This window comes from Dicentrarchus labrax, unplaced genomic scaffold, assembly GCF_905237075.1.
Source record: "Dicentrarchus labrax unplaced genomic scaffold, dlabrax2021, whole genome shotgun sequence".
Lineage (NCBI taxonomy): Eukaryota > Metazoa > Chordata > Actinopteri > Moronidae > Dicentrarchus > Dicentrarchus labrax.
Genome location: NW_026136711.1, coordinates 21422838 through 21450558, shown reverse-complemented (window position 1 = coordinate 21450558; position 27721 = coordinate 21422838). Strand labels below are relative to the sequence as shown.

Sequence of the window (27721 nt, the reverse complement as noted above, 5' to 3'; positions counted from 1 at the left end):
CTTTTTTCAGTGTAATAGTTACTCATGAACAAATACAAATAACTGCTCCATGCAAGGCTCTATAGGAAGTGTGATATCAAAAAACCTAAAAGCTCACATCAAAATCATAATAAGATATCTGAAATTTTCAGTTTCCAGCTAAAACCAAGTATGAACTAAACTTTGTAAATTAAAAAAGAAAAAACAAAACAGAGAAAGCAGCAACAACCAACACACATTTTCATGCATACATTTAATAATTTTTTTTTGGTTTATAAAATATAAACGGAGTGAAGCCTGCGAGCTAGTTCAGGCAGGTCAACTCGAGCTGCGCTGATTACACACATGATATGCCTTATTCCATAATCACTAACCAAGCGCTCCCTTCCAATCTGGCGGTCTATTTAAACTGCACAGTTTCCCAGCTCTCCCTCTGCTCTGTCAATGCCGATGTTGCCCTGCATCCGTATCGCTGCTGCTCCTGCTCTGTAAGCTATTGCTGCCTGCTGCGCTGTAAGCCCCACAACCACCCCAGCATCCACCTGTAGGCTCTGACTGGGGGTTAAGGTGTTTGCGCATCACTCCCCAATATCTCTATGTAAACATATCTGCGGAGAGTGATAAGGTCGGAGCCTAGATGCCAAAATCTAAATATGCAATACTGCTTGATAAACATTCCAAACGTGAGTTGGCTGACTGAAATACAGAATATTATTACAGAGGCCTACAAATTTGCTATGCTGTCCATGTCATAAATATACACAGGTGATTCTTACCCCACTCCACCCCACATTGAAACATACCATCACCATGACTACAAGAAAACACAAGGATACAACCTCCAGACATGTTTTGCTTGATTCTCTTTCAGCTGTGGCTGTTGGAGTCCAGTTTTTATCACAGATGCACACAAATGAAGCAATAAATTCCTATCATAGGTCTGTATGTTGAGATTAATGTCCATCTGGCTAGTTTCATTTCAAGACAGCCATTCAGAATCCAGAAGATGTCAGGAAGGAGAATGTCCAGAGTTGTGAGGAAGTTGTTATTCTCAAGAGACAGAGGAGACTTCTGTCTTACTGGTTGATACTGAGGTCTCATCTTCAACCATGCCGCTCATTCCAACTGCAGAAAGCATGCCGTTACGGAACTGAAAAGGAAGGAAACATACAGAGGTAAGTTATAAAAGAGAGACTAAATATTACGGTAACTTCAGAATTCTAATTAATTTGTTTCTAATATCAATGAGTATGTGAGCACTATGTTTGTTTCTACTGCTGGTTTCAGACAAAAGAACAATTTCTGATCATGGTGGGAACCCCTTGCAAAGTTCACATATTTGGCATTTAAAAGGAGTACACAAAATATTCAATCAATGTTTATAATGGGAGTATAATGTAGTTGTAAGTAGTTTTAATGACATTTCTAGTTGTTTATTAATGGCGAATATTTGTCATCAGTTAACTATGGAGCCCCTAAAGGGACATGGGGAAAAAAAATGAAACATTTCTCCTGCTCACAAGATACAGGCACAGACTTAATGCAGACACTCATTTGTCCTCCTTTTGAGAAAATAACAAAAAAGCTCCACCTTTTGACACATTACCTTGTTAGTTTAATACTTATTGGCTAATACTTATTGGCTAAAAATGTGTGTCAAAATAAGTAATTTAATTGGTTACATTTGTATCATGACCTATCAACACATAGCTAATTTTAATATTCAAATGAGCCATTTTTTTTTTACTATATTGCCATTCATTATCTGTTAATACAGCCACCTCCACTTGACACTGTTGACAGAAGTGTTATAGTTGTGACATTTATAAATTATATCTGCTTAAAACTATATTCTAGTGTGTTATAAACTATTTATTAAATGTTTTTATATTGCTTATAAGTGCTAAAGAGGGAAACATTAATGTTTGCTGTCACAGGTTTTGTATCAGTCATATTGCAGATGGTCAGCGATGAATGAAAGATTTTCAGGCTACACAGTCATTGTCATTGTCAATCTGATAAATCACCCTTCATAAAGGTTTTAGTAATGGTTAATAAATAATTTACTAATGTTTTATGCAACAGTTGTAATCCATGCTGTGGCTAATGTTCATCCTCCTCCAGGACACTTGATTTGTGTTTTTAGCTCTTTAGTTCATCAGGAAGACTCATGTATCATTTGACCTTTTGGAAAGGTGCTGCAGAGCTTTTGGACCAAAATTAACTTAATAACAACCATTACCTATTACAACTGCAGACTTAGTTGATTACTTTTAACATTTATAACTGCAGATGACTCACTAACTTTTCCTGTTTCCTGTCCTACTTATCACAAAGTGAGGACCTCTTTATCATTTATTAACGGCAGACATGTCTATTACCCTTTATCAAATAGTTGGTACCATATGTAATTTATTTACTTTACTAATGACGTGTATTACTGACTTGCAACCTGGTAACCCAAAAGTTGTTCTCATTAATGGATAATAACTGTTGCATAAAACAGCAGTTATTCATTAATTTCATTGTAATTGATCCATAAAGCATAAAAAAAACATTTATTAACCATTAAAAAAGCCATTGAACTATTCATAAAGGGTGACTTATCAGAAAGAGGTAGCCTTTGGTCCATCTTTCCTGAGCCAGTGATAGTGCAGAAATAAACAGACCTGTTTGTTCATCAATATGTAAATAATAGGATTGAACAGTGCTGAGCTCTTTGAGAAGAAGGCAGGGATGGCCATGGCTGTAGCTGAGAACGCAGCTCCCTTGTTGAAGAAGATCCATGCAGCAAAGCTAGCATATGGTGTCCAGGCCACCAAGAATCCCAACACCATCAGGAGGCACATGCGTGTCACTTCCCTCTCAGCTTTCTGAGTGGATGCTGAGTCCTGCTGCTGTGAGGCTGCCTGTGATGTGTTCAACAGCAGAGCAGGAAGGTTAGTAGGACATACCTGTCCTAGTACAATATGTCAATTTTATCCAAAACAATAGGTGGATTGATACCGGTATGTATATAGTATAAAGACCTTGTCACCCCAAGTAGACTATGATACTGTTTAGTACAGTTAAGACTTACAGCTTTGACTGTCAACACAAGGCTTCCATAAGTGAAGAAGATGGTGCTGACTGGGACACAGAAGTGGCAGATGAACATGTACATGACGTATGACTCATTGTTGTAGCCTGGAGCCTGAGTATAGTAATCAGGTCCACAAGAACACTGCAGACCCTCAGGAATGAACCTGAGTGAGAAGAGAATGGGACAGCAAAATAAATCATTCAACACTGCACAATGAATGAGCTCTGGGAGGAAAATGTGCTTTAGATTTTTACACCAAAAAATCACTTTCAGACAGCACAAGCAGCTCTTTGTGTTCTTTTGTATACTGGGCTGCATGAGGACTTTTGTTTTATCACCATCAGTTCAAGCTCTCACATCTACAATTTTAACACAGTAACGTATTGTTCATCAAAATGTTCAGCTACTCCAGCTTCCTCTCTTGATGCAAATATCCAAGTGATACTGCTTACAGTGTGCAGTGCTGTGGTGGAACTTAACTAAGTATATTTACTGTATTCAAGTACAGTGATAAAGCATAATTTTGAGGGACAGTACTTCCATTTTATGGTACTTCTGCTTATCTACCCATAGTCAATGGTTACTTTACAAATAAATATTTCACATAAAAAAACATATGGTCAATTGATATAGTATAAAGCAATGTTAGAACATTGATTATTAATTCTATAAATGAATAAAAAGTAGTTTAAATGAGCTCCACCTCCACCATCTGCCACATTCAAATGCTGCATGCACATTCATTCATCAATAGAGCGGAGTGGAGTAGAGGGGCAATTTACAGACAGTAGTCCAACATAATACATCATACAGAACACGGCATAAGATCACTTTCACTACATTGTCACCATGAAACAGACACAATGACGCCCAGGGTAATAGTTTGTATAAAAAAACAAATGGCAGATGGAACAAAGGACTCACTGTATCTATTAGTGCTACCTTTGATGAGGCTAGACCTCCACTCTGATGGAAGCATCAGGAATTCAACATGTGCCTTTGAGATGACCATCATTAAAGATTTAAAGATTAAAGATCATTAAAGGTCATTAAGGGTAGCACCTGTGGCACTAGTAATCTTGCCACAGAGCTTGACAATTTTTTACTAGTTTGTTCTGGCTCTCTGCAAGAACATGGACCTGTCCATGATAATTAATCATTATAATAATCCACTATTAAAACATTAAATGATATAAAATTCTGTCTACATAAAGAGTATTTTTACATTTGGTACTTTAAAGACATTTGACTGGTATAGTAATAATTCCATTATTTTACATAAGCAGCATTTTGAATGCAGGACTTGTGTTTGTAGACAGTGGCATTGCTTCGTGTACTTAAGTAGAGAATCAGAATACTTTTTGCACCACTGATGAAGTTGCTAGTGGGTTTTTTTTATATACACTTGCAATAAAAACAATAACTCATTACTCAAGTAGTCTTTTCACTGCATGCTTTTACTGCATAAGGTTTCATTCAAGTAGCTATTAGTTTGTTTGTTTACAATCTTAGTGCCATAGGGGCTGTTTGTGTGAATGACTGCTGTATACGTCTATTAGAGTCAACTGTGGTGGGTGCTTGAAGGGGTATGCATACACATGCAAACCAAAAGAGGGAAGTTGCTGAGCTGAAAGTCATGAAATGAACAAATAAATAGCTTGCACACTGCAGGGCTCCAGTGTCCACTTTGTGCAATAAGTAAGCATACACTGGAGCCATTCAATCTCTTCAATTCTATTTCAATTCAATTTTATTTGTATAGCGCCAATTCATAACAGAAGTTATCTCAGGACACTTTTCAAATAGAGCAGGTCTAGACCAAACTCGTTATAGCATCTGTGAGTTGTTTTTTTATTTAATGCTTGACCTTCCTGCTCATCTCACTTCAACTCCACTCCACTAACATCTTTAAATCGACCCTTCAGAGACCAGAGAGTGATATCAGCAATGCTACATCCATGTTTTCTTCTGGTCTCTAGCAGGCCCTAAAATCATATATAGTTGAAATTTCCTTATACGTCAACCTTTCTGATAATTTAGAGACTCCTTAGAGACTTTTTTTTTTACCTACTACTTTAGATATTGGCAAATAAAATAGGTTTACAACACTTACATACCTGTATCTAAAATGTAACAGTTTGTGGTCCCTGTAATTGTTCCTCATGTCAATTTGTAACAATTTAAGCAATTTATTGTATATGCTTTAATGTGTAGTTTCTCTGAATGTTTCTGTTTTAGCATAGGCACAGATGTTTGATATTACCTGGACCATCCAACCAGTGGAGGGACGGCGCAAGAGAGAGCCATGATCCAGGTGAAACTCACTCCAATTCCTGCATGAGTTCCACTGAACTTGAAGCTTCCCATGGGTTTGCAGACAACAATGTATCTCTCAACAGCCAGGACAACAAGTGACCAGAGAGCAACTTGGCCTGTAAAACAATGAGAGGAAAGAAACTAAAATATTTGGTTTGTTGCTTTTATGTTTTAATCATTGCATGTATTAGAGAGCCTTGCACTGAATATTTCAGCCACTGCTATAAAATACAGAAATACAGTATTTTTCATCTTTGACAAAAACAACACTATACAGTAACAATGTCAAAGTGTCAAAGTTCTTATGTCATACCTCCCAGAGTAGCCATGAATCCCTCCACAGTACAACCCAGCGGTCCAAAAACAAAGTAACCATTAAGAGCAGTTACAAAGGTGATGGTGAACCCAAAGCAGACCATGATCAGCCCAGCAACAGCCAGGTTGACCAAGATGAGGTTGAGAGGTTGCTGGAGCTTCTTGTTCTGAAATGTCACCATCAGTGTCAGAAAGTTGATGGGGAAGCCAGTGGAAATCAGGATGAACATATAGACAGCTAGTAGTTTAAATAGCCATGGATCTCCTAGGTAGTACTGTGGATATTCAAAAGGACTCCTCGCAAGTCCCGTCCTGTTGCTCAAGGGGATGTAGAAGTTCTTGCCCTCTGTGCCGTTCTCCATCTCTGCCAATTAGGATTTGCACTGGCAGTAGAATAAACTTGGAGCACTGTCTGCTCTATAACTTGTTTCATGTGATACTGGAGCTATGGTTATATAGTCCCTGGGCTCAGACTCACAATGGATCAAGAAGATGAGCAAAGAGGATCTATTTATAAAGCGCTCTAGGTATTTAGTATAATCCATTTTTATCCCACAGAATTCAACTTCACTGGAGGGATTGATGTAACAGAACTACAAAGGTCACTTAGCATTTCAGAGAGATTCTTGTCTCTTTTTCTGTTTCTTCTTCTGACAGATGAACAGTGTTAGTTAACAAAACATAAAAAAAAATTGATCTATGTATCAGTATGCCCCTATGTGTCTTTGCCACACTCTCTATTACTACGTGGCTTGTAGTTCCTTGTAGCTGTGTTTATTGTGACTGAGTTAATCCATTTATTGTGATGTCCTACAGTAGGTGTTGACTCCAGCAGATAATGGGGATTGTGTTCTTATTCAATTAGGCAACCCAGAACCTATTAAGTGATTATTACAGACTTCTGTTGAACAACTCGTAGACAGTCAACAGAGTCCAAAGGCCCTCGGGAGAAGGTTGTTTTAATTAAGAGGCATTGATCGACAATCCCAGAATTCCATGAAAAAAACACAATCAGGCTGGAACAGAGTTTGTTTGTTATTAAGGGTAATACTGCCAAATGTCGAATCAAACTGTATAAAGTACAGTAGTTGCTCTTTGTCTGCATTATTGCCTTGAGAAAAAGCAGGTTGTTCAAACTGTGAGTTAGATATTCCCTCTGTGTGTGGAGCCATCTTTAATTTACTGAAACAGAAACCTTTGGCTGTGCCACACTGTTGGCACCCTAATAGCAATCAAAATAACTACATTACTGGCTGGAGATGTGTCTTGTAATGAACAGTGTTGATACTGAGGTAATCCCTTTACAGAATGGTCCTGTCTGATGAGTAAAGTGAGCTTACTTGATTTAAGATTCACAATTCTATTAGCTAATGAAAATCTGAGGTTAAAGCCAGTATATTGATTTAACCACTTTGCTTCAGAATTGAAGTTATTACCTTGAGCCATTGGCATTCAATGTGTAGCGACTAGTGGCTTATTTGTGAATGAAATCATTGTACAAATGTCTTCACAAGCAGACATGTAGGTGCCATGTACATACATTATTTAGTGTACTTTAATTTTTAATCACACACAATATTGTTGTCATTTTTGTGTGCTAAACACAGTTAATATTTACCCCCAAACACAGCTGAGAACAGTACTGATTCAAATGTTTGAGGTTAAATGAGAATCTCACGCATTTTTATAACACTGGCACAAAAAGTTTTCATGTTTAGATTATCCTGATTAAACATTTGAGTCAACAGATTACTTTCAGAACTGTTCTGTTTTTGGAGAGTGAAAAGATGAACTGATTAATTGTTAACTGATTAAATCTATGAAGCTGTATTTGTTTATTTTGTTGAAGTGAACCTTGTTTACTCTCATTAATGATATGAATAAATTAATGAATTAATTATTTAAAACAAACTAATGTATGCTTGATCAGTGTTGGACATAAAATGACATGTGATATTGTAATGATGTTTGTAATGTTCAAGTTGTAATGTGAAGTTTATAATGAATGAATAAATATGAGTTAACTGGATTATAAAGCTCTTTTGATTAGCTAGGTATAGTAATGTGTTCTAAATTATAGGCTACATGTCATCATGATAAGTTTGACTATAATGCCAAACAGTGGGAATTTTTTTTGTTTTTTTTTTGTTAGTCATATAGTGAGTAGAATAGAGTATTTTAAAATTTGAACATAGTGTGTTTATATCCTGTCTGAGTGATAGATACAATTAGTACAAATGGTTACAGTAAATGGGCTCCATTATACTGTTTAACTCCTTACTCATGAAACTGCATGTGGCATCATAATGAGCTTCCATGCACTGCATAAGAATGCAGTAATCCGTATTTTAAAAGTTGAACGGTGTTTGTACTGCCCACAGTGGTTGAGTTATAAATACGATTGACGTTTTAATCCTGCAAACAGACTGCTTGAGCTGCAGCAGGGGAGATGCAGACTGGTCTGTTTAGAAGCTACAGATGCTTTTTATTGCTAGTGGATCGTTCAATAATGTCACACAGAGTCCAACAAAAAGGTGGGGCTGTGGTGCAGGTGGTAGAGCGGGTCGTCTAGTAATCGTAAGGATGCTGGTTCGATTTCTGATTTCCACAGCCCAGTCAAAGTGTCCATGGCTGAGTGAGTGTGTGTGTATGGGTGAGCATAGTATCATAATGAGCCTTTTGCATATGAAGCATTGTATCAACCTCTGTAATAGTGTATGAAGGTGTGTGTGAAAGTGACAAGTGTTGGACCAGCGGTGGACCAGAAAAGGGCTTTATGTCTATCTATCTATCTATGTCTATGATTTAAATCCTAGTCCTAAAATCTCTAGTACAAATGTATAGTACATCAGAAGCACTTGTATTAAACTAATATATAATTAATATAAGGAAAGTACATATTTATATAAGAAAATGAAATATCCATAGTGGAACACTTCACATGTGTAATATGGAGTGAGTTAATGGTTGTCTTTAAGTTATAGTCACATTTTGATTCAATTAGATATGATGTTAATTATTAAACTTTCTAATTATTATTGAAATTATTAGTTAAAATTCAATTGAATGACTTTGCTGTCATGTATCTTCCCTCTTACTGCTATGTGCTGTGTTTTTCTGGTCTCCTTGTCTAACACAACCCTTTGAGACTATAGGGGAATTAAAAAGTTTGAAACTGTCGACACCAGATGCAAGAGTGATATAACGTGCAATGTGTAATGATAATACAACCATGTATGGCAATGCCCTGGATGTTTACTACAAACAGGAAACCATCTGTCACACAGCTTTCATAAGCATGCCAATTCCCACAGGTGGGATTTCCAGGCCAAGGAGCTTGTGTTCATCTGCTTAGCATCCAAAAATTGTCAGTAGCAAGCCGTTAAACCGGACGGGTTAGGCCCTTACTAATCTTCAAGCCTCACAAATTGGATTCACACCTCGTACACAAGTCAGAGGTGTTGAGGAGGTTGTCTGGGAGTCAGGCCGCACGTTAGAGGTGCCACCTGTCTCCCTCAATTCACCTTAGCTTTCAGAAGTGATTACAGCAGTGACATACTGGCTCTAGAGGTCAAAGACCTTGGGTTGTCAAGGTCAAATATATTTATCACATTCTTCCCCTCTAGTCTAGATAGATAGATAGATAGATAGATAGATAGATAGATAGATAGATAGATAGATAGATAGATAGATAGATAGACTGAATAATTAACATACCTAATAACAAACTAATCCAAAGGTTTACGTACAACTACAAATATTTATACAATGAGGCATTAAAACCCGTTCTAGCATCATTGAATGGTCAGAGCAGACTTGCTTATGTGGGGCATCTGGCACAATGAGGATGTGAGAGCTGAGCTCTAAATTAGATTAATATAGAAGCTTGGAGATATTCATAAGTAGGTGAGAAGTCTAAAAAAGCTTAGATCAAAATGGTGCCTGCCTCGTGCTCAAACTCACACGTAACAACAACAACTAATTGGGATTAGTGTTCTGTTTTACAGCTAAGCGACTTCTTAACACACTTAGGTTGAGTGTGTTGAAAGTATAACAGGAAGTGCTGCACCTGTGATGGACTGTAGCTAATCTGTTAATAAGTCAGGAAAACACATTATTTATGTGACTGATCGAACGCATTGTATCACATTAGTGTCCACCAATGGAAACATACAAAAAATGTTACACACTGACATAATGAGAAGAACAAACACTTGTGCAACTTTAACTGTAAAGCTACTAAGTAACAGCCGAATAACCAGTACCAGTTGACTAAGTACTCAGCGGGATTCAGATGCTGAAATCTAATTTCTTTGTATATAATATAATATAAAATCTAAATATTTCTTACCATTTCATTCATATGTGCAGTTTCATGTTTGAAGGTAGCACCTCTCGGGGAGAAAGCAAAGAGTGATATTATATTGTCTTCATCATCATCATCATCATCATCATCATCATCATTGTCATTATTATTAGCCATTTCTAGTATAGTTGTTGCTATTGTCATTCATCTCTGTCTCTGTCCTCTCTTTTTAAAGCAAAATAACTCTGCTTAAAATTAAAATATATGCAGCAGGCTGTGTTACTAATCCATGCATTTCCTAAGAGCCAACTATTGACAATTGTTCTAATAATCTTTTAAGCACAGAATTGTTTGGTTGGTATGTTGCATGTTGGTTAGTTGGTTGGTTGTAACATGATCCTGACAAATGATTAATAAAAGATGAAGGTATATAGAGTTCAGGGGAAACTGTGCTTGAATGTTGAATTTAGGATGAACTTCCTGTTAAAGTATCCTTGTAGGTCACTATGTTGGCGTGGGATTAAAATTGAATAACTAATACTTTCTCTCAAGCCCAGCTGTCACAGACTCTCCATGGTTCCTGAGGAGATCTGGGCTCTGGCTAATCTCTGCTTCCACTGGCCCAAACAGCCAGACCCTCATGTAAACCACAGGATTAAGAGCTGTAAGATCTAACACTCTCCCCTCCTCTCCCTTACATATCTATACATTTTACAACCCACTGATACTGCACCCAACAAAATGTAATTGTGTTCAAAATAATTTAAACATAACAATTCGTTACATCCCCCACATGCCAAAGTTCTGATGATGTTACAGGGAAATATAATAATAATAATAATTATTATTATTGTTGTTGTTGTTATTATTATTATTATAAGAACACACCATGCAGGGAAACATGTTTACAAAGATCTATTCTGTTGGGTCTGTTTCTGTAGGCCGAACTGTTTTAACCCACTCTGCTGCAGTGTGAACATCAGTGGGAGGCTGCTGAGGTCTTCACTTTAACTTTTAACTCCTATGTTAGGAGTTGTTTTTTGATATTTGATATTTGTTTATTGCACTATTCTTTGTAACTAGTGGCTAGTGTAGTGCCCTCTGGTGGTTTGTTTTATATTGTTCAGCACAGTTCAAACTCATGAGCCATATGCTGATCTCAGGAAGTATAGTGGAAGACACTCACTCAAATGATGACCTTTCAGCCCTCTAGCCTTCTTCCAGATCCATTTGCTTAACTGTAATTAAATAATAAAATGGTTTAACAATGACGCTTTATATTACTATCTAATTAAACTCAATTAAGCTCTGAACACGCACTGTCTTGAATTACAGCCTGCTCAACAAGGTTTCTCTCAACATTGTACAGGTGTATTATAAAGTGTTGTACTTCTTTATCGCTACACCTCATTAACTATTTTATATACTATACATTTTTAGTGTATATATCACTGTTTTACAAATTAAACCTATTTTCTTAGCTAAATTCATTATCATTTAATTTCATGATTATGACATTTTTCTCTTCTTGTTTGTTCCTGAATAACTATACTAATGTACCCTGTAGGTATGTATTAAACACACTTTATTTAAAACATGTACAAGCAACTAGTATAATATTGTAACTACACTGTATATAGCACAGTTTATACATTTCTTTCCCACCTAAAAAAATACAGAAAACTATCCCAGACGTCTTGTTTTATTCCCTGGTAAAAAAGCTTTTGTATTCTATATTATCAGAAATATACTCCCAGCAGAGTCCTACTGGACTTACACTGGACTTCCATTCTCTCAAAGTGCAAAACATCTTTCTCTGTTTATAACTTCAAGTTCATTTTATCCATTTTGCAGACCTTACAGCAATTTGTACATTGTATGCATGGACATATATGTAAAATACATTTACTTTAAATTTCCTGTGTAGTTGTGTTTTGATTGATTGATTTGTTTTTGCAATATTCTTTGCACCTAGTGGTTTGTCCGTGTACTGCTGCTGTGATATTGTGGAGCACCCTCTAGTGGTTTGTTTTATACTGTTCAGCACAGTTCAATCTCAGCCATATACTGATCTGAGTAAGTATATAGGTATATACTCACTTGCCAGTTTATTAGGTACACCTTGCTAAAACTTAATGCAATCTCTTGCAACAGCACTACAATAAATCCTACCTTCATGAAGGTTTTGTTGAAACTGTTTTAGAGAGATGTTGATTCAACTTTATTGTACAATTGGAGACTGTAGATTGTGGTGCTGTTGATTTGTTTTGTGTTATTCTCAAATGTATGGGTGGATAAAACACAAAAAAAGCACAAACTTAACAATTCCTTCTGATTCAGTGTGTAATGTGACAGATTAGCCAGCAGATGTCACCTTCTACTGGACCTCTATCTTTAGCTTTAGCACATTAGCACTCACATGAGCTGCAGCCTATATATTGCACACTGAATATACAGTCCTCTCCTATCCCTAAATTCTGAAATATCTGCAACATTCATACGACAGTTCATAAAATGAATTCTCAGAAGTTCTGCCAATACAACATAAGAATGTTTTAAATTGGTTTTATTTATGCAGGAATCAGGTCATATCTACATATTATGTGTCACGTGTTTTCTGCCTTTTTTAATCTTTTGGCCTAAAAATCCTACCTATGTAATCAAAAATAAGATACTAGGTCCACAGACAGTACTGGAGTGATGTTCAGTTAGTCCATAAAACATATTAAGATACAATATTGTAAGTATTCACAGACAGGAAGAAAATATTAAAGTGACATGTTGCGTAGGTGCATGCAACTAAGGCGCAGAGGACAGAGAGGAAAGGAAATAAATTGTGTTTGGAGCAGGATGTTTAAACCAGAGACCTGCAGCGCCTCCCAGGGGACAAACACTGGAATATGTGATACAAGGTAAAGTAATATTGTTACGAAGTAAGAAAACAGGAATGTGGAAAAAAATATTTTATTATGTAGTTATAGTTATAACATGATTTATCAAAAAAAAACAATATACTTTCATTTGAATGAGAAAAAAAAAAGGTTTTAAGGGAAATTACACTGTAAGATTTTGTGAAATATAGAGGGGGGATGAGGCAGAAAAGTCAAAGTATAGCGTCAGTGTCAGAAAATCATCTTTAAATAACTAAGGTCCCCACAGAAATTAGCTGCCTCTGATGGTCATGTTACTGCAACAATTGCTATAATATATAGAAAAGAAACACACACCAAGGGTTGTAGTGAGGTGCTGTTCATTGGAAGTAGATGTGAGAGCACACTGTGGCTCCATATGAATTTCTCTTTTATTCACACTATGACGTTTTGGCCCTACCAGCCTTCTTTAAGATCTGTGCACTTAACTGTAAGTTAATAGTAAAATGGTTTAACAATGATGCTTTATATTACTCTGTTATTAAACTCAATAAAGCTCTGAACACGCACTGTCTTGAATTACAGCCTGCTCAACAAGGTTTCTCTCAGTTGCAGGTGTACACAGGTGTGGTCTGCTACTTGTGACACCCACAACATTGTACAGGTCTATTATAAAGTGTTGTACTTCTTTATCTCTGCACCTCATTAACTATTTATATACACATTTTCCTATATATTTTAAGCAGGAATATCACAAATTTAAAAATAAACATCAATTTTTGTAGCTACATTCATACACTTTAATTCAATGCCTCTTTTTTTCTCAGGATTCTTGTTTGTTCCTGAATAACTACAGTAATGTACCCAATAGTTATGTATTAAACACATTGTATTTACCTCCTATTATCTAATGTATTTAAGCATAGTATGATTTAAAAATACAATACCAACGATTCTTTTAGACTATTGCTGTTATTGTTAATATTGTTAGTATTGTTCAGATTTTTCAACACTTCATGTTTCTTAGCCAATACAAATATTATTATATCCTATAAATATTTAACGGAATTCCGGTAATCAATATTAATATGCCTACTGGAATTATAATGATTCAGATACTGTATTAAGCACAGTTTATACATTTCTTTCCTTTCTAAAAACATACAGAAAACTATTTGGCAGCTACATTCCTTAGAATAATCTTTTTCCGGTAACACTTTATAATGAGTACACACTATTAAGCATTAGTTAAGCATGAATAAATTCTGAATTCCTCATTTATAACGCATGAATAAACATTAGTATGTAGTTTATAAACACAGTTAAAAAAAATTTATTCATCATTGATAAGCACATTAGTTATGGATTAGTAAATACTGAATTCATCCATTATAAAGCATGATTCTGCTGTAAATAGTCATTACTATGTGGTTTATAATCACAGTTATAAATGTTTTACTCTTCATTGTACTGTACATTTCTGCATGCACTTGCACATCCACTATTCAGACATGTATTAATGATTAGTGACTGTGTTAGCAGATGTTCAAAAACCAAAATTATTTCAATGATGGCCTATAAACAGTGATTAATGCAGGAATTCACAGTTACAAAGAACTTACTACTCCTTAATTAAGTATTTTACGCGAGCTTATCTAAAGTGAGCACTATCTATGGCTTATCAAGCATTTACAAATGAGATATAAAGGCTGACAATGCCTCGAGACTCACAAAATGTTCAGTTATCTGAACAGACGAAGGAGAAACACAACACAAAGGGATATAGAACATATTGTATTGATATTTACTGCAACTTCCCAACATATTGTATGAAGACGAACAAGTGTGGTTTATGAACACATGCTATTGTTGTGATCTTATCTGTTTGGGACGTGTACGTTGAGCTTAGTGTCAAGTGACAAGCTAACGTTATCTTTCAACCATAATGTGTGCTACCAAACAAAGACACATACTCACCTCTAGAGCCGCTGACGGCCGCAGACTCCAATGTGCTTCTCCATGCTCCTCTTGGCTGCACTGTCACAAACTTCTGAGAGGTAACGTAAATATGACGTAACATCCCGCTCTCAGCACGTCATCACGTTGATGACGTGCTGAGAGCGGGAGCTCAACGTACACGTCCCAAACAGATAAGATCACAACAATAGCATGTGTTCATAAACCACCCTTGTTCGTCTTCATACAATATGTTGGGAAGTTGCAGTAAATATCAATACAATATGTTCTATATCCCTTTGTGTTGTGTCTCTTCTTCGTCTGTTAAGATAACTGAACATTTTGTGAGTCTGGAGGCATTGTCAGCCTTTATATCTCATTTGTAAATGCTTAATAAGCCATAGATAGTGCTCACTTTAGATAAGCTCGTGCAAAATACTTAATTAATGAGTAGTAAGTGCTTTGTAACTGCCTCAATTCATGAATTCCTGCATTAACAACTGTTTATAGGCCATCATTAGAAAATTAATTTGTTGTGGGTTTTATACATCTGCTAACACAGTCACTAATCATTAATACATGTCTGAATAGTGGATGTGCAAGTGCATGCAGAAATGTACAGTACAATGAAGAGTAAAACATTTATAACTGTGATTATAAACCACATAGTAATGACTATTTACAGCAGAATCATGCTTTATAAATGATGGATTCAGTATTTACTAATCCATAACTAATGTGCTTATCAATGATGAATAAAACATTTTAAACTGTGTTTATAAACTACATACTAATGTTTATTCATGCGTTATAAATGATGAATTCAGTATTAATTCATGCTTAACTAATGCTTAATAGTGTGTACTCATTATAAAGTGTTACCCTTTTTCCTAGACGTCTTGTTTTATTCCCTGGTAACAATCGTGTATCATTTTCAGAAACATGCTGCCAGCTGGAATACACAAGAGAAATAGAAATGTTTGAAGAAGTATATCTAAATTAATAACCTGGAAGATCACCTCAGTTCCCTTTTTGTTTTTTTGTTGGTGCTTTTTGGTGTCTGGGGCTGGGGCAGTTTGACTGACAAGTGAAACAGCTTATGATATATGGTCTGCACTCCTCATGGCTCCATTTCAGTCCTTTTTTCTTGCAGTTTAAATAATGGATGATCTCTGAGTTCTGTCACCTCTGTCATCCGGACTTTCTGCTGTGCGCAGTGTGTACAAGCCTGTGAAGGTCTGAAATGCTTCTTTATTTGATGTCTTCTTTAATGTTACAGGAGGTAAGTCCTTTGCTGGAGTACACAGAACTTTCAGTCTCTGTGTGGAGAAACAGAAGGATCATTTTCCATTAATGTCCACAGTATGTTGACTGTGGTAAAGTAATGAATCTGCTCAACTACAATTATGTTTTTTCTATAAAATACACACTTACTGTCAATAATGGACAGGCAAGGCTTAAAATCAAGAGCTAAACTTTTGTTTTGTTTACTGTTTTTGCTTGTGCTTGCACTTATCTCTGAGACTGTCCACACAATGACAGTATTAGTTGTTTCAGCAATTGTCCCAAAACATGTTTATGTTTAAGTGAGAAAGTCTTTTAGAGGCTGTAGGAAGTAGGACTCTTGGCTGACAAATGAAGAAACAGAGCCACAAAGTCCACAGAGGGATGGAAGATGGAGCTTGTGGGTGGTTGGATGGGTCAACAAAACATCAGCCTCTAACGGGTAAACACTGTTCATTTCCCATTTCCTACGAACAGTTGCACTAACAGGTTTCTTTTAACTACGACTGATCCCTTACCATGACCAAGTTGTTTTATGCCTAAACACTGCATGAAAAGAATGAATTTGGGTAAGGAAACTGCAGCAAACACTAACTTTCTCCCAAAGTTGATTCTGTTTAAATTTTTCCACCACTGCATTTCGGGTCACTAGACCTCTCTAGACCTGTCCACTCTGACAGTGAGGACGGCTGCTGTCAACTCAAGTCAGGGAATAGCCTTCAGCGGTGTCACTCTGGCTTTACTGAGCAAAAAGGTGACCTGATTTATCCTCCAGATGTATGTTACTGTTCCATATCCACTTTCTCTGGGATTGGCAAAATGATGTAGTTGGGCATGCCTGACCTCTCCAATGTCCACTGGATTGATGCTAGGGATGGTAATTGATTGATATTATTGATACCAATGCTATTATCAATTCTCCTCCTCAAATTTGATCGTTTGCTAGTTATGGGTTTACTAGCAGTTTGCACACCAGTCCCAGTAATTATGTCCAGTGCCGCATCGTGCATCTCCATGATGACTGTCAGTCAATAAATAGATTGCCACTATAGTCAGTGCAAAGTACCATCTTTACACCCATGGTTGACTGCATCTTTAGTGCCACAGCGGTCAAATACCGGAACACCTGACGACAATAGTGACATTTAAACCTGAGGCCTTGATAGTAGCACAACAACACTCAATTTACACAGCAAATTAAAAGTGCCTTCTGGTCATTGAAACAATGTATTTGCTCTTACACCAATAAAAACATATTCAAAGCGCATTTATATAAGATAGATAAAGATTATAATAAAATAATTAACTCTTAATCTCTATATTACAGCATTAAAACAAATAATTGCAAGCACTACAGCTGCCATAATTTGCAATACAGCAAATGGTCAATTATTTTGATGTGTCCTAGACTGAAATAAAAAAATAAAAAAAACACTGTAGAATTGTATTTTTTGCAAATGCAAAGCTTGAAGAGAATTATGAATCTTAGTCTGATCTTTTCTTTAAAGTACATGTGGTGGCAGCTACAGATAAAAATCACATATCTAAGTTCTTTAGATCATTTATAATTTAATATTTCTTCAGAAGAAACAAACCAGTGATGAGTTAATAATTTACACAGATTTTTAAAATGTTTTATTCAAATTGACATTGAACAGCCTTGAGTTGCAATACAGCACCCAATTAATGGTAATGGTTTCCATCTGGTTGAGACATGGACTACCTTCAGGACAGAAGCCTCTGGCAGCTGTCAGATACACTCGCTTGTTAATACAACGTGAACAAAGTTACAAGGCAGGCAATACTTACAGTACCGATAGCCGGTGTAAAGTACTGCCAACAGTATTTCATGAAAGGCCATGGTCGATATCCAATCATGTCCTGTATGTTATCATACAGACGATCTGCACCTGAAGAAAATAAGTAGTTAGCGTTATGGTCTACACAGCTGTTTCTAATTTCAGAAAAAAACTAATTGCTATAAGACAATATTACATTTTTATTCTGTATCTTTTTGTATTCAAATACATCTCTGAGGAGACAGTAATACTGACATTGAGTGAAATATTCAAACCTAAGGAATCATTTGTAGTAAATTGTAATTTTTCCCAAAAAGTCAGCCTCACATAGTTGGTAACTTAAACTTTAAGATCTCAACTTGCATTCAAAATAGTTACACAGGTTTAAACCAGGGGATCCCAACATTTATGGCCTGTGACCCCTTAAAATGAAGCAGTGTCCATCCACATGTCCCATCCTTGGTTGCATTTGTCTATGATGAGGTTAACCATGCCAGTCATGTGATTCTGTTTATTTTGAATAATTTTCATAGGAAGTCACATGAAAAGAAGCAGATATTAGAGCAATATGTGAAAACATAAACTTTGTATTGCATTAATTTACTTTTTTTCTTTATATCCTGTTAACTGTCTCATGACCCCTCAGGGTGGGAACCACTGGTTTACAAACTACATGAGCTTCCAGCAATGGCTCTGGTAGCTTTTACCAAGTTAAAAGATTTTCTTACCATAGATCCATCCAACACAGACAGACTGAAGAATAGCAAAAAGCAGGAGTGTCATCCCACTGCAGGCATAGTAGTCGAACAGCTGGAAAATGTAAAGGCCTCCCTGCAATACAAAGAGAGAAGAGTACTTCAAATGAGCCCAAACAAGGTTGTCATCATCATGTCAATATACAGCAAACAAGGTACAATTATACAAAGGTTCTAAAAATAAGTATTTCCTTTAGGTTATCTGCTTCTCTCTTTTATGTCTTCACCAGTAACTGCTTTGTTTGTTTTTATTTAAAAAATGTACATTTGCTACATTTATTACATTGATATATACTGTAAAGAAAGTCTAATTTATTAGAGAAATCAGTTTCACAAAGTTTTCACCTTTCACCTCTGTGACCATCAGAAGGCCAAGAAAGAAACTTCCAACAGAAATGTTTGCGGCGACAGTTGTTTTGAAAGAAGGCAGGATACATGTCGGAGATGGTTGTGACCAGTGCCTCTTGATATACAAACTGTAAAAGTGAGTGATGAAAAGATTAAAGAGATTATTTTGTATTAATACAAAAGTAATGTATTACGGTGTCTGAATGTAAGTATTCAATTCCAAACTGATAAATGGTCCTACCTCGCTATCTAATCCTAAGAAGATGATCATAACAAAGAAGAAAATAGCCCAGAGCTGGGGAAGAGGCATTAGAGCCACAGCACGAGGATAAGCTATGAATGCCAACCCTGGACCTGCAAATGTGCATGGAAAAAAAAGAAACATATTCTTAAACACTTCAGACTTTATCACTCTGCAGTTCTGTGAAGCATTATTAACCCTCCATACCTGATTCAGCCACCAATGAGATATCCACACCTTGTTCCTTTGCCATGAAACCAAGCACAGAAAAGATGGCGAAGCCAGCTATAAAGCTGGTTAAACTGTTTAACAGGCACAGGTAAACACAATCTCTGTTGGAAAGAAAAACAAAACATTAGTAAACTGTTGCTCTAATACAAACTACAATAAGTAGTTTGAACAAAACTGAACTGAGTGCAGATAAATAAAATACAAACCTGTAGCAGTTGTTGCTGTACTTGTTGTAACTTCCTAAAGACGTCAAAACACCTGTGCAAACTCCATAGGAGTAGAAGATTTGGCTGCCAGCATCCATCCATACCTGATTTGGATGAATATATGTTTAGTTAAGATGGAAATCTCATAGAAGTTAAATGTATACCATCTACTATTAATATCTACTCATTAGGAAATGTTTTTAAATGGTTTTAAGGTATCTGCTAAGTTGTAAAATGGTCATACTCAAAGTAGACCTATATGAAAAATGTATTAAACTTAATTGTAAAGTAATTAATAATACTCTGCTATAATAAATATTTTAACATGGTTTTCCTACATAAAAAAATAAATAAAATTCTGAATCTATGAACTCCTGTTGTTTGTAATTGGTATGAATAATCATGTTCCACACAGAGCCACTAGCCTAGCTGTAGACCAGCTTATGATTATATTCAGACATTCAAAGCACTTGGTTAAAGTCTGGGTAGAGGTAGAACATGATTCCATCTTTGGCCCCCGGTAATGTAAGACCACGAACAAGAAGCACCACCAACATTACGTACGGGAAAGTGGCAGTGAAGTAGACCACCTAAGACGGAACCAACAGGTGATTTTTGTGTCACTTTTTAAGAATAAATGCTGTGAGAACAGGATTTACATGAAGTCAGATGTGACGCTCACGAAATGTAAGGTCACATTTTGTGTAATTTTGTTTGCTTTATGTTGAAAATATTATTTCTGTGAAAGAAATGTGTTAATATGTGCCAAAATGGTCAATTATTGCCTCTTGTTACGAGCAAAAGTCTTCTTTATATGATACACTTAGAGCTATTCAGTGTTACCAGCAGGAGGCAGTGTGGCGCTTTGCTTCTCTTTTTGAACTCACCTTGCGCACGGACTCTTGTTTACTTCCTCATTCTGCTGAGCGAAGCTTTAAGGTTAAAAATTATTCTTTGGTACAGTATTTTGTTACCTGTGTAAATAAATTGAATGTTACCGTCATTTATATTGTAAGCAGTTAAGATGGTTAAACTGTGCAAGTCTTCAGCTCATGCATTTCTCCTGAACCAACCTCGTCATTAAGAGCAATATGCTAGTTTGCACTATGAGTGAGATTAAATAAGGGAAAATGTGAGGACCAATACATTTTATGTGTTATGGTACTGTTTTCAGAAGTTGTGAACTAAATTGTAGCTCAGTTAATTGACTGAATGAGGATGTATTAATGCAGTTGTATACTGAATTCAGAATTACTCTTTATGAAGAAGTGGAAAATGTGTGTTTTATTCAGAAGTAAGAACATTGTGCTATAACTAGCCTATATGTATTTTGGTTTTGTTTTTGATATTGTGGATGTTGTATTATTGAATGGCGTTTGAATATGGAAAGACAAAATGAAGTTAAAAGGATAAAAGAGAAAAAGAAAAGCGAAGCTACACGGAACAGGAGCAACGGTCGCCTGTCTCATTCTTTCTCCTGTTTTACAGGAACCTTATCTGTTTACAGGTACTCTGTCTGAGACCTGTTACACAGACATTGAAACATTACCTTTCCGGTTGTTTTCACTCCATTCCAGACACAGAAGTTACACAATGTCCAGGCCAGAAGTAGACAAAGGGCCAAATCCCAACGAATGTTACCAATTTTCTCAATTCCACTGGACAGGCCCAATATTCTCCTCCTGCAACAAAGTTTTTTAAGAAACAATACAACAAAAGCAGCAGTCTTTATATGATGCCTTAACTCATGCTACAGTACTTACTCCCAAAATTCGACAACTGAAGATGTGCTACTTCCGTACAGCAGAGCCGATGTTTGATTGTGACCATGCTCAAAACAGCCGTCTCACATGAAAATATAAGAGAGGTTAACAAGGTGAACTCATCGCACAGTTTTATGTCATAGCTGGAAAATAATGGTACCTGTGTTCCAGCTGTTGTGACAGCTTGCCCATGGCAGCTCAGACCTGAAGGATGAAAACAGGTAAAGAAATGTCCAAGCCAGTATGATGATGTAATACACCCCAGTGTACAAAACAACCACTTGGCTGCCGTAACCCAAGCCTGTAGAAAGATGGAGATTTCATATTGTAATACCATGAATAAAAACTGTTAATGTTTGTTGCTGAGAAAGCTATCAAAATTGACACCAATTCATGATTCAAAGATCATGTCCAAATATAAACTGTATGCCAGTAATACATTAAAGCAGCGCCAAGCAAGGTATTGTTTTTGGCCACTTCAGTGCACATATTAACAAACAAGATCACACACACGTTTGACATATCATTGCCATGTGGAAAACAGTTCTGAGGTACTTGTACTTTACTTGAGTATTTCCATTTTATGCTACTTCATTCTTCATACTTAGCTAGCTAAAGTGCTTTGACAGACAAAGCAAAAACAGGATACTCAGAAGGAAGTTACAACAGAGAGCCAGGCACTAAGGCCAAACAAAGGCAAGAAAGAGTATCAAGAATGAGTACGTTGCTTTTGACATTTCTGATAATATATCACTACTTCTTCTTGTAATGGAGTATTTCTACATTGTGGTATTGGTACTATAAAAAGATTTTAAGAGAAAGAAATACAAATTTAAAGGATATCAAGTTGATATAATATAAGACGTTTGCAAACAGATGCCTATTAACAAATCATAGCAAACGTAAGTGATGGCATTTGTTTTTCCTCCTGGGGCAAGTTGTTCAGTTGCTTCATTACTTAATGCTGGGTTATGGTTGTTGTATAGTATATCCATATATATGAAGAAACAAGGTGTTTTCTCACTGAGAGAAATGCCCTCATCACATTCACACAGTTATATGGCTGGACTAGACACGGAAGTCAGCTAGTATCAAATGCCTACTGCAAACACTGCTGATGATTTAAAAGTACTACACACTAACAATAGCAATCAGATTTTAAAGACGTTAAAAAGTTGTAGTAATAGACTCATGTAAATTGAAAGCTGATTGAAAGAATTATAGGCAGGCACTGGCAGGAGTAGGTAGCATCAGAGGAGCAACTGTAGTATTTCACCTCCACTTCCTCATTGTAACTAAAAATAAAATAATAGATAACTACGGCAATTGACCTTTTTCACAGCAGACATTTCGACTTTTCATAGCAGTAAGCTATTTCAGTGAGCCAGCAATAATTAGTGGGTTTGCAGCAATTATTAATGTTATTAAATACACCTGTTTTTCCTGCTATGACATGTCAGAATGTGTGCTGTGAAAAAGGTCTAGTTCAACTGAAGTATGAGGGAAACAGCAGTTTCAAGCTGTGTTCATAAGCAGTTGTGTATGGTGAGTTTTTTTTTAACATCACACAGAACTGTTTTCTTATTTTTGTAGCTGATAGAAAATGATTGCTCTGAAGACTTACCTTCAAAAAGAGGACAGATTTTTCTCCAACATGTTATTCCACCCTGACTGGTGAACTGGCCCAAAGATGTCTCGAGGAAGAAGAGTGGGATGCCACAGGTGAACAAAAACAAAACATAAGGTATGAAGAAAACCCCTAAAAGATAAAAAAGAAAAAATTAAATATCTCATTAAAGCTTGATAAAATTGGATACTTTTGTGCACACAAATAGGTATTTATAAAGATGAATGTACTTATGTAGCAATAGGATCTGTTAATTAATAGTAAGTTTGTCCTTTAAGGTTATACATCTGTCAAAGAGGTGTAACTATTTATTATTAAGAAATCATAGTTACTTTAAAACTGTATTGATGGAGTTTAAGTTTTTTTCCTCTTGGCATTAGAAAAATGTTGCTCTACAAGCCAACTCTTAACTGAACTTAATCCTTGGCAAGCAAGCTACAGCACAACCTTTGGTACATGATGAGCACCTGGCCACAACAACAAAGATTTACCTCCTTAATTTTTGTAGCAAACGTATGGAAACCTCCAGACATTTCCTAGGCCAACAGTGTGTCCAGCGACGGCCAGAATGAACTCAACCTTACTGCCCCACTGTTCACTCTCCTGAGGTTTGGCCTGAGTGTCTCCTGGTCGTGTTCCAAGGTTCATCAGATTCATTTTCACCTGTGAGTTTTGTCTTTGGTCCATTTCAACCTTTAGTAAGAAGTGTATTTGTGTATTTGTGATTTTTTGTTGTATAAACCCATATTAAATTCCTAAGATTCTTTAGGATAAAATACGTATAGCAAATACATCTTTTAGAAAAACCAAAGAATGTGTGGTGACACACTATATATTCATGGTTTTATATGCCCTTTCATAATTGTTGCCTTAAATTCAATACTTCTATGTATATGTAAATGCAGTAAATAACCCATTAATGCCTTGAACAAAAGAAAATATAAGCTACATTTAAATATAGTATACTATATATTTATCTATATATTCAAAACTAAAAGATGCACAAATTACCTTCAGCAGTAAGAGTGTTTCCTCCTCTGACAGTTGCCTTCGAAATAAAACACCAGCCTCTCTCCAGGAATAAGTTGAGTGAAATGGGTTTCTGAGGAGTGGCCACTGAGACCAACATAATCAGTCATTTCTTTAGAACCAATAGAAACCAATAAAACAGCACACACACACACACACACACACACACACACACACACACACACACACACACACACACACACACACACACACACACACGTTTTTGTCTGTTTGCCAAGATAAAACAGATAACTACATTTCTTTATCTTTGGGCTACACGCTTACATGTAGCACATCTGTTCTCCCCTTGTTGTTCTGTAAAATACATTTGAAAGCGCTGGGTCATAGTTGCTTCATTCATTTCATGAACCAATAGTAATATGTGTTTTCTTTTTGGACTCAGTTGCTAAAAAGCTGCAGTTTCCCTCTCTTCACATTCGTCTCACATTGCATAACAACAGGAACAAAAGCATCTACTCAGAGGATTAGATTTATCACCTTTCTCTGTCTCATTGTTCTCTTAAAGCCTTCTCTTAATTTAGTATCTGGTGGTCCTGTGGTGTCTTTACAGTTACACATAAGTGCAAATAGTTGTAAATAAAACTATTTCATATTATATTATCTTTTGAAACAGCCTAATAGTTAATGAAAAAAAAGTTTAACTTAACTAATAGGCAGAAGATTTAACCATTTGTCCTCAGGAAAACATTTATATCTGGGTGGGAAATGACAATAAAATGCACAGGTTGCATTCTAATCAATCTTTCCTGTGTTTAACTATCAATGTTACAAGGATATATTGTGCACGTAATCAGTCTCTGTGATAATGGAGGAAAGGAGTGATAGTCAACTTTAATTTATCATGGTCTAATTTAAATAATAGCATGATATAGCTTCATTTTGTGTTTTCCTGGTCTTAAAAACATTATTTTTAACTAATACATTTCTGTGACAATGTGACCATTTCTGAGTTTATCATACTGTCTTAAGACAATAAGTATGCACAATATATCCTTGAAATAATCCTGTTTTGGATCATATTCAGAATATGATTATCTAAACACTGGTGTGTTTTAAGATTGTATTCTCTGCGATAGTGGAGGAAAGGAGTTACAAGCAATAGTCAACTTTATGGAGCTGTACCACCCATAAATTTATCACGCAATTTTATTTAATTATGGGATTCATGTTGAATGTTTCAAAAACCCTTTAGAGGGCGCTGATGGTGTGCAGAAAGTGTCCAGATTCCTCTGAGGTCAAAGAGCAGACAAAAAGAGGAAGAAAAAAACAAGCAGAGTTTGGTCTGCAAGCGAGCTACAATGAGAATACCAAATGGTTTTACTACTTGAAAGTTGTTGTTAAAGAGATACTCAAATTGTGGTTCACAAGCAGGTGGAGGACCAGGATTTGTTCTGCTGTAGACAGTTATTCTCCGGTGAGTGTGTTGGCTTAAACTGCATGTGCCTCCAGAATGCTTAATATGGATATGGGACACAGAATAGTTGCTGTGTTTTTGTTGTTGTTGTTGTTGTTGTTGTTGTTGTTGTTGTTGCTTAGGGGATGTTTTTCTTTCTTTGTTTCTAAGGAGACCCTGAATGGGAAGTCAAATACTGCATGTTTGCAGGCACTAGAGGGAGACAGTGGTCTGCAAAAGAGCTTTCTCTGAAACTGAGGCTCATCCTGTCCAGTCACAAACTTTCCCACACACACAAATATTATGTATACGGTAATTGTATCAAATGATGAAATTTGAAAATGATACTTAATTACACATACCTAATGTCCTCAGTTTTTCCTAAAAAAAACCAAACGTTTGTAGTACCTGCACACCAGCAAAAATGCTTCTAGTAGAAAGGTGATGTTTAATACAAAAAAAGACAAAATATTAAAGGACCAGTGTGTAGGATTTAGTGTAGTTGCAACTCGCCTCCCCTTCTAAGCCCAAAGGAGAAACTAGGGTGGCCCCTATCTGGAGCCAGTGTTTGATTTGTCCATTCTGAGCTACTGTAGAAACATGGCGTTTTAACATGGTGGACTCCATGGAAGGTGACCTGCAGCCTCTGTAGATGTAAAAAGCTCTTTCTAAGGTAAAAAGCGAGTCCTCTATTCAGATGATTATATACTAATTAACATAGTCATAGACATAACATAGTTTTATATGCATATTATATTCCATTTCTGCCAATAGATCCTAAATGTTACACACTGGACCTTTAAAGTTCCCATGGAACAGAAAGCAGAGTGCTGGCTATCCAGGTAGCGCTATGAGCTAGCATCAGCATCTACCTTCCAGTGAACACAACCAGACCTGGGACCGAACACAATACATACCAAGGTTTTTTTTGGCATTCCAGGGTTGAGTCAGTTAGGTTAGCTTCATGGCCTTTTGAGCTAACAGCTGTTAGCGGTTTGCTACACCGATCCCGGTCTGGTTCGGCTGCTGTGCCTTTCGCAAGTAGTTAAAGCTATCCATCCATCAGACACAGAGAGTTTAAGCTGAGCTGAAACCAGAAAATATTTTCTTCATAAAATATGATCCAGTTTACCAAAATCTGTGAATAAAGGCCACAGTCATATGTTTTCCCGGCCACAGATGTACGTTATACATCAGCCCTCAGAGAAACACTCCAGTGGCGTCATAAGCAAGTTTATTGGGCTCAAAATTAGTGTACGTCCCTGAGTATAGGACGAGTCATCAATAACTTTTTAGCATGTTCCAGGAAATGACAAACTCTAAAATAGAATACCTAAAAAATGCATGCATATACATTTACTCGTGATTAAAACGCTTCAATGTCACTTTATGACCTCATGGGGACTTTAAATGGTTCATTCTATCTTCATAGTGCATAAAACGCTTATGGTACATGCTGTTGACAAAAACAATACCAGCAACTTATCATGATAATTTTACTGTTGGAGAAACAGAACTTAAACTACCATCTAACAATTTACAGTACAACATTTTTGTCAGTGTTGTGCACTTACCTGCAAATGATTGCACAATATTTAGTTTGGTTAATGTTATTTCTTTCACAGATTTTCAACATAATTTTAGTACTTGTCTGGTGCATTTGATTGAATCTTTTTAGGAAGATGGGACAGCTCTTTTTTTTTCTTTTTTTGTGTACCCCTAGTCCTAACAGTGTTTCCTCTGTTTCATCATGTTATTATACCTACACAGCAAGATACGTCATTTGTCGGTACCTTGCAAAATGACCCATATCATCCAACAGCTCATGGTTAAGGCAAGCAAAAGATGGTAGTAAAGGTTGGACAATTCAAGACAACCACCACCTTAAAAAAGAGACAATCTTCAAAATTAGTAAAACATAAATTTTATATCTTTACTAGTTTTCTTTACTAGTATTTGTAACTAAACATTCAGTTTAACTTAAACACAACCCCTGAGCTGTATTTGTTAAATTCAATGGGGAAAATCCTGCGGTTAACTTCTCCAGTTTAACACAAAACTGCTCAGTGTCATTAGTTTAGCAAAGAACTGGACACATTTGATGAAAAGTTAAGTAATCATTTAAGTTATTAGAATCATCATGTATGAACAAGAGTTTTAACCTCAGTAGATAATAATAGTTGTTTATATTTTCATGTCT

The 27721-nt window shown here is 36.2% G+C and overlaps 1 protein-coding gene and 1 pseudogene across 8 annotated transcripts in view; both read right to left on the bottom strand.

Moving 5' to 3' along the window:
* Positions 1-213: 213 nt before the first annotated feature.
* Positions 214-27721, bottom strand: part of LOC127371756 (green-sensitive opsin-like) — a 146216-nt gene continuing 118708 nt past the window's right edge. For 2 of the 8 annotated variants that reach the window (XR_007886441.1, XR_007886442.1), the window contains one exon: positions 12947-13765. Coding sequence is in view for 6 of the 8 variants with exons in the window: in XM_051414799.1 (XP_051270759.1) it covers positions 1031-1129; positions 2649-2888; positions 3059-3224; positions 5325-5493; positions 5691-6054 (1038 nt within the window). In the remaining 2 variants the exon portion in view is untranslated. Of the gene's footprint in view, positions 1130-2648; positions 2889-3058; positions 3225-5324; positions 5494-5690; positions 6401-12946; positions 13766-15936; positions 16144-17917; positions 18019-18635; positions 18739-27721 lie in introns of those variants that run through there. The other 6 variants (XM_051414793.1, XM_051414796.1, XM_051414799.1 and 3 more) reach the window with 5 other exon arrangements.
* Positions 19821-26485, bottom strand: LOC127371765 (sodium- and chloride-dependent GABA transporter 2-like; annotated as a pseudogene).